This window comes from Schistocerca piceifrons, chromosome 5, assembly GCF_021461385.2.
Source record: "Schistocerca piceifrons isolate TAMUIC-IGC-003096 chromosome 5, iqSchPice1.1, whole genome shotgun sequence".
NCBI classification, from domain to species: Eukaryota; Metazoa; Arthropoda; class Insecta; order Orthoptera; family Acrididae; genus Schistocerca; species Schistocerca piceifrons.
In genome coordinates this window covers 596,249,183-596,265,081 of record NC_060142.1, presented here as the reverse complement: position 1 = coordinate 596,265,081, position 15,899 = coordinate 596,249,183, and the positions used below count along the sequence as shown (strand labels likewise).

Here is a 15,899-nt window from a genome sequence, read left to right as displayed (position 1 = left end):
ATTATATTAAATAAGGACATGATAACTGATTTGCAATGGGGATCAAATTCAGGCTTGTTGAGACAGTTTCCTAAATTCAAACCAGACGGGGAGGTACACCCCGCCCATTTCTTAAAACAGTTTAACCAAGCCAATAATGTTAAGGATACAAAACGATATGTACAAAAACCTCAGGGACATTGACGTTCTGTGTCAACGGGCGGAGTGACATCCGCCGGTTCCCGAGTTGGGTTCGGTGTTACTTCCAATATTAGTTTTCCTACACCAAACTCCCTTCAAATCTTCGACTATCCTGCAATCTATTTAGAGCCCTTAAGCTATCCTATCATAGTATTCAAAGAGACCAATTATGACTACACGATTATGACTAATTTAAGGAGTCACAATAAACAGTAACCTCTAAGCATGAGATAAAACTAACAGGGTAACATTCTAACAGGAGATATAATATGATGGTACTGTTTAGGAAGAATGATACCTAGATGGCATAAACTGAACATGTATATGAAATATAAAGTGAAATGACTAACTGAATAACTATTTGATTATAGTGTATATGATTTCTATTTTTATAGAATGTTTTATTTTTTTGTAAAGTGTGATGTGATAGGGGAGGGTTTATATCTAATTTTGAAAGGGGTGGGTAGCATAGGCACAGACACGACCTACACACCACGCCCTTCATACAAACCTCACAGACAAGTGTGACTGGTTCTTCATCAATTGCCATTCCATAGGAGTTGCCAAGATCTTTTCTTCGGGGACTTCAAAGGTGATGGTGAGAACGTCCATTCCGCAGGAGATGTCGAACATCATACCTCCTCCGGCTTCTCACTTAAGTACCGGCGAAGTGGGGATCCTGGGGAAGGGGGATGGGAAGGGTTTCCTGTCTTTGGGGCTGTCTTCTTTCTTTCTTCGGTCTTAGCAACAAATTCTTTTATTTCCTCTCTCACTTCTCTTAAGAGTACCAATCCATCTTTCCCTCTGTCCACATTCATATACTTCTATCGCTGAAGTCCTTCTCTTTTCCGTGATTTCTAAAAATCTTCAACTAAGAACCTTAGTGGGCCAAAGAATCAGGACGCACGATCACACTTCCACACTCAAACAATTAAATACAAAGACGCAGACAAGTAATACACAGGGAGATGTAACAAACCGTCGCAGATAAGGAGGGAGGTAGTGCTCAGGAAGGGCTCGAGCACATGTGCTAAGTAATGAAGGTTACACATCTCAAGTGAAATGGTATAGTAAGCTTAAGCTAAAGGAACAAGGGGGGACGAAGTGTATATCCACATGTGTTCATAGCTATAGTAGTACAAAGTAATATGAATGGAGATAAAAAGAAATAGATATTAAGCCAGACATATCAAGTCAAATAAGCTTCTGATGAATAATATGATTATGAAGACCGAATAGCCCGATGAAAAGAAATAAAGTTACAACCATGGACGAAACATATTTAGTTATTAAGGCTATATAAGTGAGCTGTAAGCAATGAACAAGCGAAGAATTTAAGCAGGTAGGCTGAAGGACTCAGGAGGAGCAAAGGAGAGGTAGATAGAAATTTTACCAGGAAATTTTAAATAAAATAGTGAGCAGAGGAGTACGAAAGAGGCAAGACTAGGAATCATTGTTAGAGAAGATAGGGAGGGCGCATCCGATGTAGATGAAATGAGAGAAAGAGAGGCAGGTAGGCAGACCCAGAGGAGGCTGGCCTATACTGTGCGGGCAGGGGCGCCAAAAACGCAATTGACCTGTACCATAGTTTAGTATAAATGGAAGGGGTGTACCTACCCAAGGATGAGGAAGAAGATGTTTTCATAGTATCAACCATTACGTAGACTGGAACCCAAAGGGAAAGGGTAGCATAGTGACCTGAGATTGTAGTGGAAAGTTTCTCCTGGTAAATTTGAATTCTGAAATTTTTTAAATAGAAAAGGCGAGTCCTGCGCGAGGAGATAGAAAAAAGAGAAAACCCCAGTACAACTAATTTTTCTTAGACCCGGAAAATCAATGGTTATCATTGCAACAGCTTCTAAAAAATAAAAAAAATAAAAAAGTAAAGACTCGACTCAGAATAACGCCTGAACTTTGAAACTGGCTAAGGGGAGGGACTTATTTTGGCTCAATCCTGGAAGCAAGAGTAGATAAATCTATTGGAAATAGCTAATACTTGTTGTACTATTAGTTTATCATACTACTACGTCTATGAAAGATGTTACTAACAGCTTAATGAAATACCGGAGATGGAAGAGAGTTTTTGTACCTAATGTTTTTATGTAGTACAAAGTAACAAGATAAATGTTAAGAAAAAAATTATTAAAATATATGTTGTGTGCAAAATAACTAGTGCTGAAGCTAAGGGGAGGGATATGTAGTGCTCCCAGAATTTTTATTAAAGTCTGGAGACACTTGTGTTCCAGCCGTTTCAAACACACGTTATTTTAAAGCAGGGCATAAGGATGAGCATGGGATACTGCACCCATTTATTGTTTGTGCAGGCGAAAGTGGAAGGGAGATAATTCGGCGGTGCTGGCAAGTGTTCAGTGCAAACTGCAGAGAATAATTAAATACGGCCCGGGCCCGGATGCAAAGAGTAACTTTGTGTTGTTGAAAAACAAATGGAATGACTCGAGATAGTGACTGTTTTTTAGACATCGAACTGCTGTTGAGAGTATGTGGACTGTGTAGCTGTTTTTACGGATGGGTCGAAACAAGGGGATTCCGTTGGTTGCTCAGTTGTTTTTCTGGATCGTGTCCTCAAGGTCCGACTGCTCAGACTTTTACTGTCTTTGATGCAGAATTGTCTGCGATCCTGTGGGCACTGGAGCTGATGAGACATTCTTCCTCTCCTAAATTTCTTGTCTGTTCCGATTCACTCAGTGCCCTTCACTCATTGCAACGTTTGTATCCGGCAGACAAAATAGTCCAGACCATCCAGGATGCCCTCCTCCGACTACAGCAACTGGGGAAGGTTGTAGCTTTCTGCTGGGTTCCGGGGCATGTCGGCATTGCTTGAAATGAAAGGGCAGATCTCGCAGCCAAGGAGGCGTGTCTCGATCCACAAGTATCTCAGTGTGCTATCCCCCTGCACGCACTCCCCTCGCTGTTGAGCTCACTAGTCATGCGTCGGTGGGAGGATGACTGGCTGGAAGTGACTGACAATAACTTCCGTATAGTCAAGCCCACAACGTGTGTGTGGTGTACTTCATTTCAGCCCCATCGACGGGACGAGGTTCTCCTCACTCGTCCAGGTCACTGTGCGCCACGTTTTATTGGATTGTGTTTTATTTTATGACCAGCGGGCCGCGGCTGACTTGCCAGCGGACCTGCCATCTCTTTTAGGCAACATTCGGATGAATGTGGTTAAAGTTTTAAAGTTCTGTGCCATGTCAAATGTTTTTACAAAGATTTTAGGAAGAGGATTTTAATTTGCTCACTGTGTGACAAGCTTGCCCATATTTTATGTAAGTGGCCAGCCAATGACCATTTCCTGTGGCATTCTTGATGCTGTGTTTTCCCTTTCCTTAGGTTTTCCTTTCTTATGTAGCATTTTCCTTCTTTTCCTGCTTTCTTTGAGTGTGTGCTTCAGTTTTATTAGGTCTGTCCACATTCGTTCCTTTTAATGTGTGGCAGGGTGCTGATGACCTCGATGTTGAGTGCCCATAAGCCCCAACACACACACAGTACGTGGACTGGACATGGATAGTCAGCCACCATAATAGCTTATGTAGTAATTGTGTTCAAAAATGTGCAATTAACTGATTCTGGGTGCCCGGTAATGTGTGGGCTTATGTAATAAAGTTTAGTTGTTCTTTTGTACAAAGTGGAAATAAAAATGTTCTGGTGCATTTAATGATATTCCAAGAGTAGCATATTTTTTAAATAAGAAGAGAGAGAGAGAGTGAGAGAGTGAAAATTTCCCCTTCCTAGCAGTGAAATCTTCGGAGAAGCGTCCGGTGCTAGTAGAAGACATCGACACTGCAAGAAAGCAGAACCAGCACTCTTTAACAATTAAGTCCATGAAAACGCTTAACATTACACAGGGCCACCGCAGCAGTCTATATCCATTGTGTCTGAGGGTCTGGCAAGATCTTGGTCCTCAGCGGACACCAAAATCTCCACCCCATCCTCAGCCGCAGACCTTGTAGGTAGCGGTGGTGTGGGTGCCACCGCAACTTCCTTGGTCTTAGGGGGTTTTCTTTTTGGATTTCTCTTGCTGCTCCTTGGGTTCCCCTGGCTGGGAGGACTTCACTGGCTCAGTCTCCAGGACTGAGGAAGAGCATGAAGCCCTACGACCAGCTGCTTTTGGGCTCTTCAGCCACTGGCGGGTGTCATATTTCCCACTAGAAGAAACCTGGGAAGGGAGTAATCCAAGAGACCCCTTCCTAGCGAGAGAAGCCGGAGAAGACTTACGATTCTCTGGCTTAGAAGTGGGGACAGATGTCCCCAATGGTTGGGGGGTTGTTGCTCCTGAAGTAGGTGGTGCAGGAGCAACAGGGAGGGAAATGCCCCCCCCCCCCCCCCACCATCAAGGGGGCATGTGTAGTCTTCCAGCTCTGAGAGGTGACCTGGGTTGGCAGAGTTGATGTTGGAAGAAATGTAAACCTCTCCGCTTTAAATTAGTATGCAACTCATCATCGGATTGCAAAAGAAGGTCTCTGTGAAATATGATACCTGGACTATATTTAAGCTCTTCTGGGGCATGACGGTTACAGAAACATCCCCCAGCTTGTCACAAGTGAGTAACTCCCGTGACTGGGCAGAGGATGCTGTTTTGATCAAGACTGACCCAGATCTCATTTTAGACAAACCCTCCACCTCACCGAACTTGTCCTCTAAATGCTCAACAAAAAACTGAGGTTTCATCGTCATGAAAGATTCCCCATCAGCTCTCGAACATACAAGGTACCGGGGCACATAAGATCCACTGCCATCCTTAGCCTGACGTTCCTCCCATGGTGTGGCCAGGGAGGGGAACGATTTGGGGTCATACTTCTGTGCGCTGAATTGACCTCGTGATTGCTTAGAGACTGCTCGTGTTTCACCACTGGCAAGAGATGATGATGGACTACACTTCATCTTGTGTCATCCGTCCTGATGCCACTCACTCCGACCAGGGGCCCTCCCCACAGGCGTCACCCAGCCTCAGCAAAGGCCACCTGGCAGGATGGCCATTGCCGGGAGTCCCGATGCCCCAGGTGGCTGGACATCTACCCCTTGGGAAGTAATGGCACAGGCATCAGCAGAGTGATCCCTGTGTGGTCAGGGGGCTACAACCACCAGGGTACATGGCGGCTCCACCATAACGGACTGGCTACCGCGCTGGATATCAAGTGCAAAGAAGTCCATGGTCATCATCGAAGCAGAAATCAACACTGCATAGTGCATGGCAGGAAACACACCCAGGAAGGTGTCCTCGCCCAAGAGATGGAGAATGGGCAGGACTGCAAAGCGACGACGAGAAAGTGGGCTAAAGATCTCAATGCACGATGGACACGATGCACCTTGTAAGGTGCCCTTCCCCAATTGGCTCGCTCTTCAGGAAAATTCTGAAGAATGGAGGTCTAACTCTACAGAGGACCATCACAAAAAGGCTGAAATGTGTGAAAGTCCTTTTACTCGCCTTGTACGACAGGCAGGAATACCTCGGGCCTATTCTAACCTCCGGACCTGCAGGGGGGGAAGAGGGTCATAGTGTGTAATAGGCAGACATCTATCCAGAGAACCACACAGGAATTCCAAACTGTATCAAGATCCACTGCAAGCAAGTACTATGACATTTAGGCGGGAGGTGAGAAAAGTTGGATTTCACAGTCGAGCGGCTGCTCATAAGCCACACATCACACCAGTAAATGCCAAACCACGCTTCGAAAGGTGTAAGGAGCATAAACATTAGATGACTGAACAGTGAAAAACGTGTGGAGTGACGAATCACAGTACACAATGTGGCAATCTGATGGCAGAGTGCGAGTATGGTGAATGCCCAGTGAACGTTATCTGCCAGTGTATGTAGTGCCAACAGTGAAATTCGGAGGTGGTGGTGTTAAGGCGTGGTCATTTTTTTTTTTCATGGAGGGGGCTTGCACCCCTTGTTGATTTGTATGGCACTATCACAGCACAGGCTTACATTGATGTTTTAAGGAGCTTCTTGCTTCCCACTGTTGAAGAGCAATTCGGGGATGGTGATTGCATTTTTCAACATGACTGAGCACCTGTTCATAATGCACGGCCTGTTGCAGAGTGGTTACATGCCAATAACATCCCAGTAATGGACTGGCCTGCACGGAGTCCTGACCTGAATTCTATAGGGCACCTTTGTGATGTTTTATAATGCTGACTTCGTGCCAGGCCTCACTGACCGTCATCAATACCTCTCCTCAGTGCAGCTCTCCGGGAAGAATGGGTTGCCATTTCCCAAGAAACCTTCCAGCACCTGATTGAACATATGTATGCAAGAGTGGAAGTTGTCATCAAGCCTAAGGGTGGGCCAACAAAATATTGAATTCCAGCATTACCAATGGAGGGCATCACGAACTTTTAAGTCATTTTCAGCCAGGTGTCCAGATACTTTTGATCATATAGTGTATCTACATCTACAGCTACACTCTGCAAACCACTGTGAAGTGCTTAGCATGGAGTACACTCCATTGTACCAGTAATGATGGCTTTTTCACATTCTATTCACATACAGAGCACAGGAAGAATGATTATTTAAATGCCTCCATGCACAGTATAATTAATCTAATCTTGTCCTCACAATCCCTATATGAGCGATACGGAGGGCATTGTAGTATATTCCTAGAATAATAATTTGAAGGCAAAAACACTTCACACTAATTACAGTTTGCACAAAAAAATTTACGGGGTCATTTTCCTGCATTCTACAAACTAACAGAATGTGAAGAAATCTTAAAACATAATGCAATAATAATGATGTTACGTTCTGCCATCCACTTGACATTGATTTCGAGAGTACAAAACAATATACATTAAATTATTTTTTACATATTTTAATACTAACTTAACACAAAACTTTATGATTAACAACATTTAGTTTTCCCACAAGGAAAGGACCCTAATAAATTTTTGAGCAAATAAATATGATAAATGTATAAGTGTATATTCTAGCATAACTCTGCAGTTTCTGGAGCAACTAACTAACTATGCCACCTGATTATAACTGGCTCCAATCTCTATTGCAAATGGGGGTTTCAGTATGAATGTTTAAGCTTTGAAAGATGAATGATTTCTGGGAACATAAAGACAAGGTCAAATGCATCTAAAAGTTTCCACTGCATTCAACAAGTTTCTATGTAATTAAAATTACACTTAAATGGCACTGCGACTACCATCCATCAGTATAATAACCCAAAAAAATCGTAGATTCAATACTAATAGCATCTGTTTCCAATTGTTGTCACAAGCCATCCCTTTCACACTCAGACCCCAACTCCTAAGCCTGATTATGAAATGTAATGAGATCTATCACCAACCATGCTAGTGAGATCAAAAAATATGGAATTGGCATGTCACCCCCTCAAAACTTCCACCTCACCCTTGCATACATGGACTTTTTTCCCTTTCTTTTCCCCAGTTAATAACACATATGAGGATAAACGTGATTAAATATTGATAAGGAGTTAACCCACAACACACTTTTATAGACAGCTGTATGTGTACTATTCTAGGGCAACGTTTCACCCAAGAAGTGATATGACACTAAGCAGAAATTTTGAATACAGATGGCACACTACACATATTATCAGACAATTCTTTAGCTTCCTAGGCATACTGATATCTGTCTGACAACTAATTTACACCTTTATTAAGAGTGTCGTCAAGAACAATTTACACTTCAGAAACATATGTTACACCCTCGTATTTAATATCAGAAGGAAAAGTTAACCATACTATTCATTACTATACTAACACTGATCAGAAAGAAGGGAAATAAGCTACTATAAAGATCTTTGGCCATTTACTCACTAATCAGAGGCATAACATAATAAAAATTTAGGAACTACAATCTGTCTAGTTGGGAAGAGAAATACAGAGTAATGGTTTTTTAGGTGGTGCTGGGAGGGGCGGGGGATACATCCAACATTACAACAACAAGGTATTATATGTTAATTTTTGGAGCACTGGAGCACTGAATAAATTTCTCTCATCACACAATGACTTCCTCCAACATCTTTGGTAAGCTGTGACTGTCAAAACAAATACTGTAAAGGTATTTAAACTTAACAATGAAAGACAGAGAGGGACAGAACAATAGAGGAAAAAACGACAACAACAGAATTTTTCTGTCCATGTTCTGTATATGACCCAATAAACTGGCTATAGAATAAAAAACAAAAATTACAGTTCACTAAAATAATTATTTCAAGTAAATAAATAAAAGAACTTTTTCTTTCTATGATAAAATGAATAGCAGTTGCACTAAATTAATGCAGTACAACAAGGAATAGTGAAAGCACTGCAGGAAATATTGATAAACTGTGATACATAAATCCTGTCTTTTTCTGCAAATTTCAAACCACAGTGTTTTCTTTTCGAATTTTACACTAATGAACTGTTACAGGCTTGGAGTATATAATGTAATTTTGACTGTAACAGTAAAATTTGGGGGCAAGGCAATATGCACTGCTCAAGATTGTTTTCTATTCACATTGACAGCAACATGAACTGAAAACCAGATATTATATCAGACAATATTTCTTGCTTCAATTCAGCAATTTATTCTTTACATTTGCTCTAGTATTCTAACGACAGCCTCAAAATGGTTTAGTTTCTTTTGATGTTATGGTAATGAACAACCAAGAATAATTTGAAAACAGCTTTCAAGAATATAATACTAAGAACAAGAATTATCTTCAACATCCATGATGATCCTTGCAATGGCACAAACACGAGCAAAATTATGCATTTGTATGCAACCAAAATACCAGTAAATTAAAGCAGGTGATGGACAGGAACCTAACCTTAAAAATAAACTGGCATTACATTTACTCATGGACAACTTTTAATCGAGAGTGTAATTTATTGTGTGTTTTGGTAACCCACTATAAACATAGATTAATAGTAAAGTAACCGGGCACTAAAATCACTGAAGTGAATAGTCATCGTGTAGTGGTCTATGAAAATATTCTATTTTCATGTACTAGCTGGCACTTACATACCTTGGAAAGACTCCATGCACATAATCCATGAAAGATAGAAAAAAAAACAAGTACCATTCAATGTTCGAAAAATATTTTTCGTTGGTCCCAAGCATCCAGAATCAGTTATGACATGATTTGTCAAATAGACAGTTCAAAAAAGTTAGCAAAAATATCTGTTTGCCGGTCGTCGGGTTTTCAGTAACAGAAAGTGATAAAATTCTATCTAGTTTACATTTACGAATAAAATGTTTCAGACTTACTTTAGAAAAGGAGAATCAAGATTATCACAAGCCTTGTAGAAAGCTTCTGATCGAAGACCATCAGCGACAAAAAGAACCAGCCTCTTTGCTGGAGCATAGCGTGTAGTAGCATTTGGTTCAATTCCTCTCACTATAGGCGACTTAAAATAAATGTCAAAAATTGACGCAAGAAACACAACGTGAACAAGTAAAGCTTGAAGTATTACGTTCATCGTTTTGGAAATTACTCAGTAACACTACTTGATTTATTGCAAAGCAGATATCGAACCACAGTACTGAACACTCTGCATTCATGTCTCAAATGGTGACCATGACAATCCACACCACAACCAGTATTTATTTACACTGCACACCAAAGCAACAACACGCCTTGAAACATTATCACAACAATCCATAGACATTACATGTTAAAGCATCCAGCCGTCCTACGATGTTAGAAGCTTTGAACAATGGAGGGCCGCCAACAAAATGCCAGCCCCTTTATATTATAACATAGTATCTATAGAAGATCTGAATATTAGTTATTGATATTTTAAAAAATATACAGTTTGAAATAAATGTTACTGGTGCTTATTTAAATGTACTAACCAGACGTGTAATTGCACTAGATGTACCACTATATTTTGTGTCTTTATGACTTTGCATTGGCTGCTCTGTACAGAACAAATGAATAAACGGTTTTGAGGGCTTTTTGAATATAGGTATCAATCGCTAAGGATTTGCGATTTGTTGAGAAGACGACACGGGAGCTCTGTGGTTCTTTTCTGTGAAATATTTCTTTTGCGACAAAATCGGGAAGATGCTATGCGGTAAGTCACCATTTTAATTTTGTCAATAGTACTCTAGTTTGTGGTATGAATTGCACCAAACGCCTGTACGTTTCCGAGTTGCCTTGCACAAACGACGAAAGACTCTCCGTTGATATAAGACACATATTCATAGGTATATAATTTTGGAAATTTCAATTTGCTTTTCTTTTATTGTGCTTACAAACTGTGATACTTTGTAAAGAGCATCCATGATAACGTCCGTATTGTCCAACTGCATATTCTGCTCTAACGTTTTCGTCTGTTGCAATGAGAAAAACATCAATATAACTGTTGAGATCTTTAAAATTCCCACATAATTTAGCAGTCGTAGCGCAATTCAGAAAAAAAATCTGGGTAGACACAAAAGGAAATATGGTGGCCTGCATCCAAATTTTTCAAAACGGCTTCCCCGTGGGATAAATAACTTCAGTGTTCAAGCAGTGAAACAGACGGCTCGGCTCTGCGACAAAATAGATCCAACTCTGACCTTTGAGGTGTAGATCGAGAAAACTGTCCTTTTTTATACATGTACGTTCATTTATTTTTAATTGGTTTCAGGCAGACCCTATTTCATCAGACACAAAAAACTGCGTTTTGTCCACCTGAAAATACGCGAAGATTTCAATTTTCAAGTTCCAATAAAAGCATAAGAAAGTAAAGTACTGTGAACAGATGTAAAGAGGAACGGCTTATTTTCCTTAATTATTACGACTGCCTCCTTGTAAGAGGAGTATTACTATCCAATCTGTTTCTTTGCTGTTAGGGTGTGGATATGATGTCATCGGCGCCATATTGTTGCTCCGAATCGGAAGTATATCACTTGTTTGGAATATCACGACTATAATACTTACGTAACATATTTTGCTACCCTACTTTTTTTTTATATAGTGCAGGATTTGTCAGGCTGGTCGTGCAGCAGACGGTGTTTTCATGTCTCCGATTGCCATTCGGTATGGAAATGTGTAAACATGGCGTGTCTAACATCATCATAAAATATACCCGTGGGCGAAGTTGACTAAGTTAAAATGCATAGCTACACTGTTCTTGGTGTCTCTACGAATAATTTATGTCGAGTCTGTTCACCAGTTTTGAATCAGTAGAGGTCGGAGTAGGGGCCGTTAATCCCTTATGTCAGATCTTTTTCAGTCTCAACGAACAAACTTTACTTTGTTTAACAGCTTTTGGTGATTGCTGCACTATGGTAAGTATTGGTGGGAACGCTATGTCGCTACTGGTTGTACTCTGTGGCAATGCGTCAGTTCACATAGCCTACGTCCTACAGGAACTTACGTTTAAGTAACCAGATAGATCAATTAAATGCGAGAAAAGAGCCCAAGTCTTTACAGCAGATATTTCTGGCTCACATGGCCTTTTGTTCATTGTGTTATTCATAGTTTCCTTTCGCTGTCCTGTGTTCGAGTTGTACAAATCACATAGACTCATAGAGTAAGCGTAGGGTCATTCCACTGTCGCAGGTGTGACATTTTGTCACATTTTTCACGCGTAAACTTATATTTATTTGTACTTCAGGTGTCAGAGTAAGGCTAACTTTAATTTAGTGAATAGAATAGCGTGTTATTAAGTTCCTGTAAAAATTCCAGTCACCAGTAATGACAAAGTCAGCTTGTAAATATGTAACATTTAATAATGTGAAGCGATTCGTGAAGATAAGGAAATTCTGTCGTTAGGTCTTGAAAAAGCAGCTTAAGCATTGTCCAAACCGAATATTTATTGTGGGACAAGTCATCGCTAACAACGGCATAGCTAGGTACGGTGCCATCCAGGCCACAACTGCTGTTGGTGCCAGTGAGCACTGGATTTCATCCTGACAAACAGAAGTATAATTTTCAACATAGTCAACCTGCAAAACCAAATCGTGATTACTGAAATTTACTTTTGCACCCTCAAAGTACTTTGATTGCTTCTTCTTAACATAACAGTGCAGTTTGAATCCCAGAAGCTGTTTTTCTGTTTCTTTAATGGCATTCAAAACTGTCCCAACTGTTTCTATACGCCGAGGGCGACCTTCAACATCTTTCCATTGAGTCCATTCAAGCTCTTTGTTCAGTATTTCTTCATCAACAAGGCTCTTCGCATTTAAAGTGTTACACTTTTCGCAGGCACTGGACATACACTTATAATTTTCTGTGCCACAAACAAGAATGCTAACTAAATCTTGTGCTCTACTTGGAAATGTATTGGTTTCTCTTGCAACGCTTTCAACCAAATACTGTATGTTTGCGTGGTATCGACAAATACACATATTATATGGCATAAATGATACAGGGTATACAAAAGGTGGACGAACAGAGAAGAATTTTGATTTTTTTATCTGACACTCTGGATATTCAAGAATAAATTGTTCGTATGCTTCAGATATTGTCATCATCATATAGCACTTCTGTTTCTGTTCTCGTTCTCCTGTTTCAGGGTTCTTGACACTAACCACATCATTTCTTCCTGGTTCTTTTCGGCTTATGTCGTCACGAAAGTAGAAGTTCTTAATTTTATTTTCTGTATCTGCACTGAGAAACTTATTCCCTTTCTTTGTACATATCTTTTTTAAGTTTATTTGCAACTTCAGGCAGCTCATCGTTAAACAGCTTTGCCACTACATCCTTTCGTTTCCTTGGGCTGCATGGTAAGCTTTTCCTCACCTTGTGCCTTACCAAGTGATCTTTTGGAACTATATGATTTAGAGGGCGGCAAAATACAAGATGAAGTGGGAGTTTGAGCAGAAATTTTATTCTTTTCTCGATGCCTTCTTTGTCTTTCCTTACCTTGCATACGTTTAAGTTTCTTTTGATCGTCCTGCAAGGCAGCTTTATTTTTTTCTCTCCGTAACTTATATCTTTTGCGTTCCTTTTCTAACATTGCCTGATACTGAACTGGAGATTGCTTCAGTTTCTCCCTAAACTTGCGGCACCTTTCAGTGGATAACAATCACAAGAATAATATCAACAATAACAATAACTGTGTCTGTTGTTACAGTAAAATTTCCTTGTTACAAAGTTCTGGTATCATGGTAACAGCTCTAACACTTTGGCGTGTCACACCTGAAACGCGTTTCTTGACATGATAGAGTGTTTCTACAAAAAAATATTATGATTCAAAGTTGTAGCCAATGTAACTAACCTCACTTTTACAAACTTTCAACTTTACATAACATGAAACTAAACTGATAAACAAATAAATGTATATTTCTGTGTTGCGGGTGTGACAGAAATTCCGTATTTTTTTTTTTAAAAAAGATTCAGAGCTTATTTACCTGTATTATAAATGTAAAACCACAGTTACAGCTTCACAATTATCCAGATAGGATATGCACAACACATGGGCATTCAACTTCGAAGACACTAGTCTGTAGGGCTGCCAACATTTCACATTAAATTCTACAATTTTTTTCCCTGACACCAAGAGTAAGTTTGTAACTGTTTTACACCTTTCAGGCCAGGATATAATGAAAACTGGGATTAGTTTCTGGTCCCTTGACCTTATGGCTACAGAAAGACATGCCACACTTTAAGATCTTTTAAACTTTATTTTTTATTATGAAGGGTCCTTTCACATGGAATGACCCTGTAGTGGCTACACATCGCTACTGATTGTCATTGTTTTACAATCAGTGTCATATCGAAACTTCCTTCCTCCTCTTCCTGTACCACCCTCACATCCCCTATGAAACTATGTACCCAAAAGTGCACACTTAGTATCTTAGGAATAAAATCTAACTTGTAAGATCATTTTGTTCCATTTATGCTGATTTTATTACCTCTTTTATGTTTGCTGGTGATTTCAGTTGTTGCCCAGTAATTGTAGTTCGCCTCGAAGATATCAGATTTTGTGTTATAAACGAAAGGGCTGCGTCCAAATTAGTTTGCTGCAGGTCTAGTTGGATATGTGCTCTGCAATACATTGTAAGAAACACTCGTCTGAAAATTTGAGATATATATGTGTCATGGAGTAATTTTATGAACAGTGGCAGCAACAAATTCTCACAGCTTTGATAATGTCATAATTTACGCAATATAAAATCGTATTGTGTATTCACGTTTATCGGTATTTCACATAGTACTACGACTATGAAAGCTCTGCAGACTATAGCTGTGCGAGCGTGTAAATGAGGGGAATATTGTCGCTTCTGTCGTTTCCGCCTGCATTCAGTAAACGCCTTTCAGTTTTCTTTTTTGAGGGGGGAGGGGGGTCTTTCCTTTATTGTTCCATGCTACTTGTTAACATTCACATTTAATGAGCCTAAACTCCCGATACATTAGTTAACACTCCTCTCCTATCAAGTAAGAAAAGAAGACCAAAAAAATCTGCCCCTCACATCTGCACAACTGTTCTCAGCATCACAATTCCCCTCTAAAATTTCAAAGTTGGTTTGCAATGCCTGTCAGAAATGGGACAGAACCCACAAAGCTTTTATTAGAACCTACAGGAAAGGAAATACAAATTAGTAAATGACGCCAGCTTGGACTACAATAAACACACTACGATCTGTTGTCTCTTGGTTTAGTCACCAACATATGTATAAGATGTATAACAGGCGCATAAAATGTATATAACTAAAATTCTGAGTGCCTACAAATTATGGTACCACTCAGATTCATGAAGCTGAACATTTTCCTGAGAATCGAGGTTCAATATTACGTACGGCCTCACCCAATTACGTGAACTTTACAATTAATGTCACTGACTATTTTCTAGTGGAACATAAACTCGATCCTGGCACGGATACGCCATATTTGTACAAAACCTCGTGATGATGAATTTTTCCTTAACCCTCCACAATTACTGACAGGCAGGCCACCTCATTAAGAACTAATCTCTAAATACTTGTGCACAAAGTTAAATCGAAAACAAGAAAATTACGACCCTAGGCATAGCTCTTAAAGTGGGGAATTTGCAGTATCTCATTCTGGTGGTGATTTTAAGCTGATTGCTAATATCTTCCGGAAAGTAAATTAGACGCCTATAACTTAATGAATGTGAAAGTGTCGAATAGAAACAATGATTAAACTCAATATTTACGTTTATTCATTAACAAATTTGTGAAGACAATATATTAATGCACAATCAAAACCTGTGGTAAAAAGCTCTATCGAAATTTATATAACGATTATACGGGAAGCAGTGCTGCCTCCCTATCAGTGAATACTTCTTGCTCTCCTAAGAATTTACTGTCTCCCGTTGTTCAGTGTTCGCGACGACTATTTTAATCCCACAATGCTTGATCGGAACAGTGACTGTAAATTAGTGACTAAAATTTAGACCACTCATTCATTATCAGTGTAAAGGAGATGAGACAGGCTATCATTGCATCTTCCAAGTGTTCTGCCAATGAAACGCATTCTTTGGTTCGCCTTTCGCACAACATTTTCCGGTGAGTTTTTTCCAATTTAAGTTGTTCGTAATTGTAATTCCTAGGTATTTAGTAGACTTTACGGCCTTTAGATTGACTGATTTATCGATAACCGAAGTTCAACGGATTCCTGTCAGCGCTCATGTTGATGACCTCACGCTTTTCCTTATTTAAGGTCAATTGCCAATTTTCGCACCACACAGATATCTTTTCTAAATCGTTTTGCAATTTTTGTATTATCTGATTACCTTACTACGCGGTAATCGACAGCGTCATTTGCAAACAACCTAAAAATGCT

At 39.8% G+C, this 15,899-nt stretch overlaps 1 protein-coding gene across 4 annotated transcripts in view; it reads right to left on the bottom strand.

Moving 5' to 3' along the window:
- Window positions 1-9,831, bottom strand: part of LOC124798136 (GPI ethanolamine phosphate transferase 1) — a 260,616-nt gene extending 250,785 nt beyond the window's left edge. For all 4 annotated transcript variants that reach the window (XR_007016923.1, XM_047261405.1, XM_047261406.1 and 1 more), the window contains exon 1: window positions 9,428-9,831. Coding sequence is in view for 3 of the 4 variants with exons in the window: in XM_047261405.1 (XP_047117361.1) it covers window positions 9,428-9,639 (212 nt within the window). In the remaining variant the exon portion in view is untranslated. The remainder of the gene's footprint in view (window positions 1-9,427) is intronic.
- Between the last annotated feature and the right edge of the window lie 6,068 nt (window positions 9,832-15,899).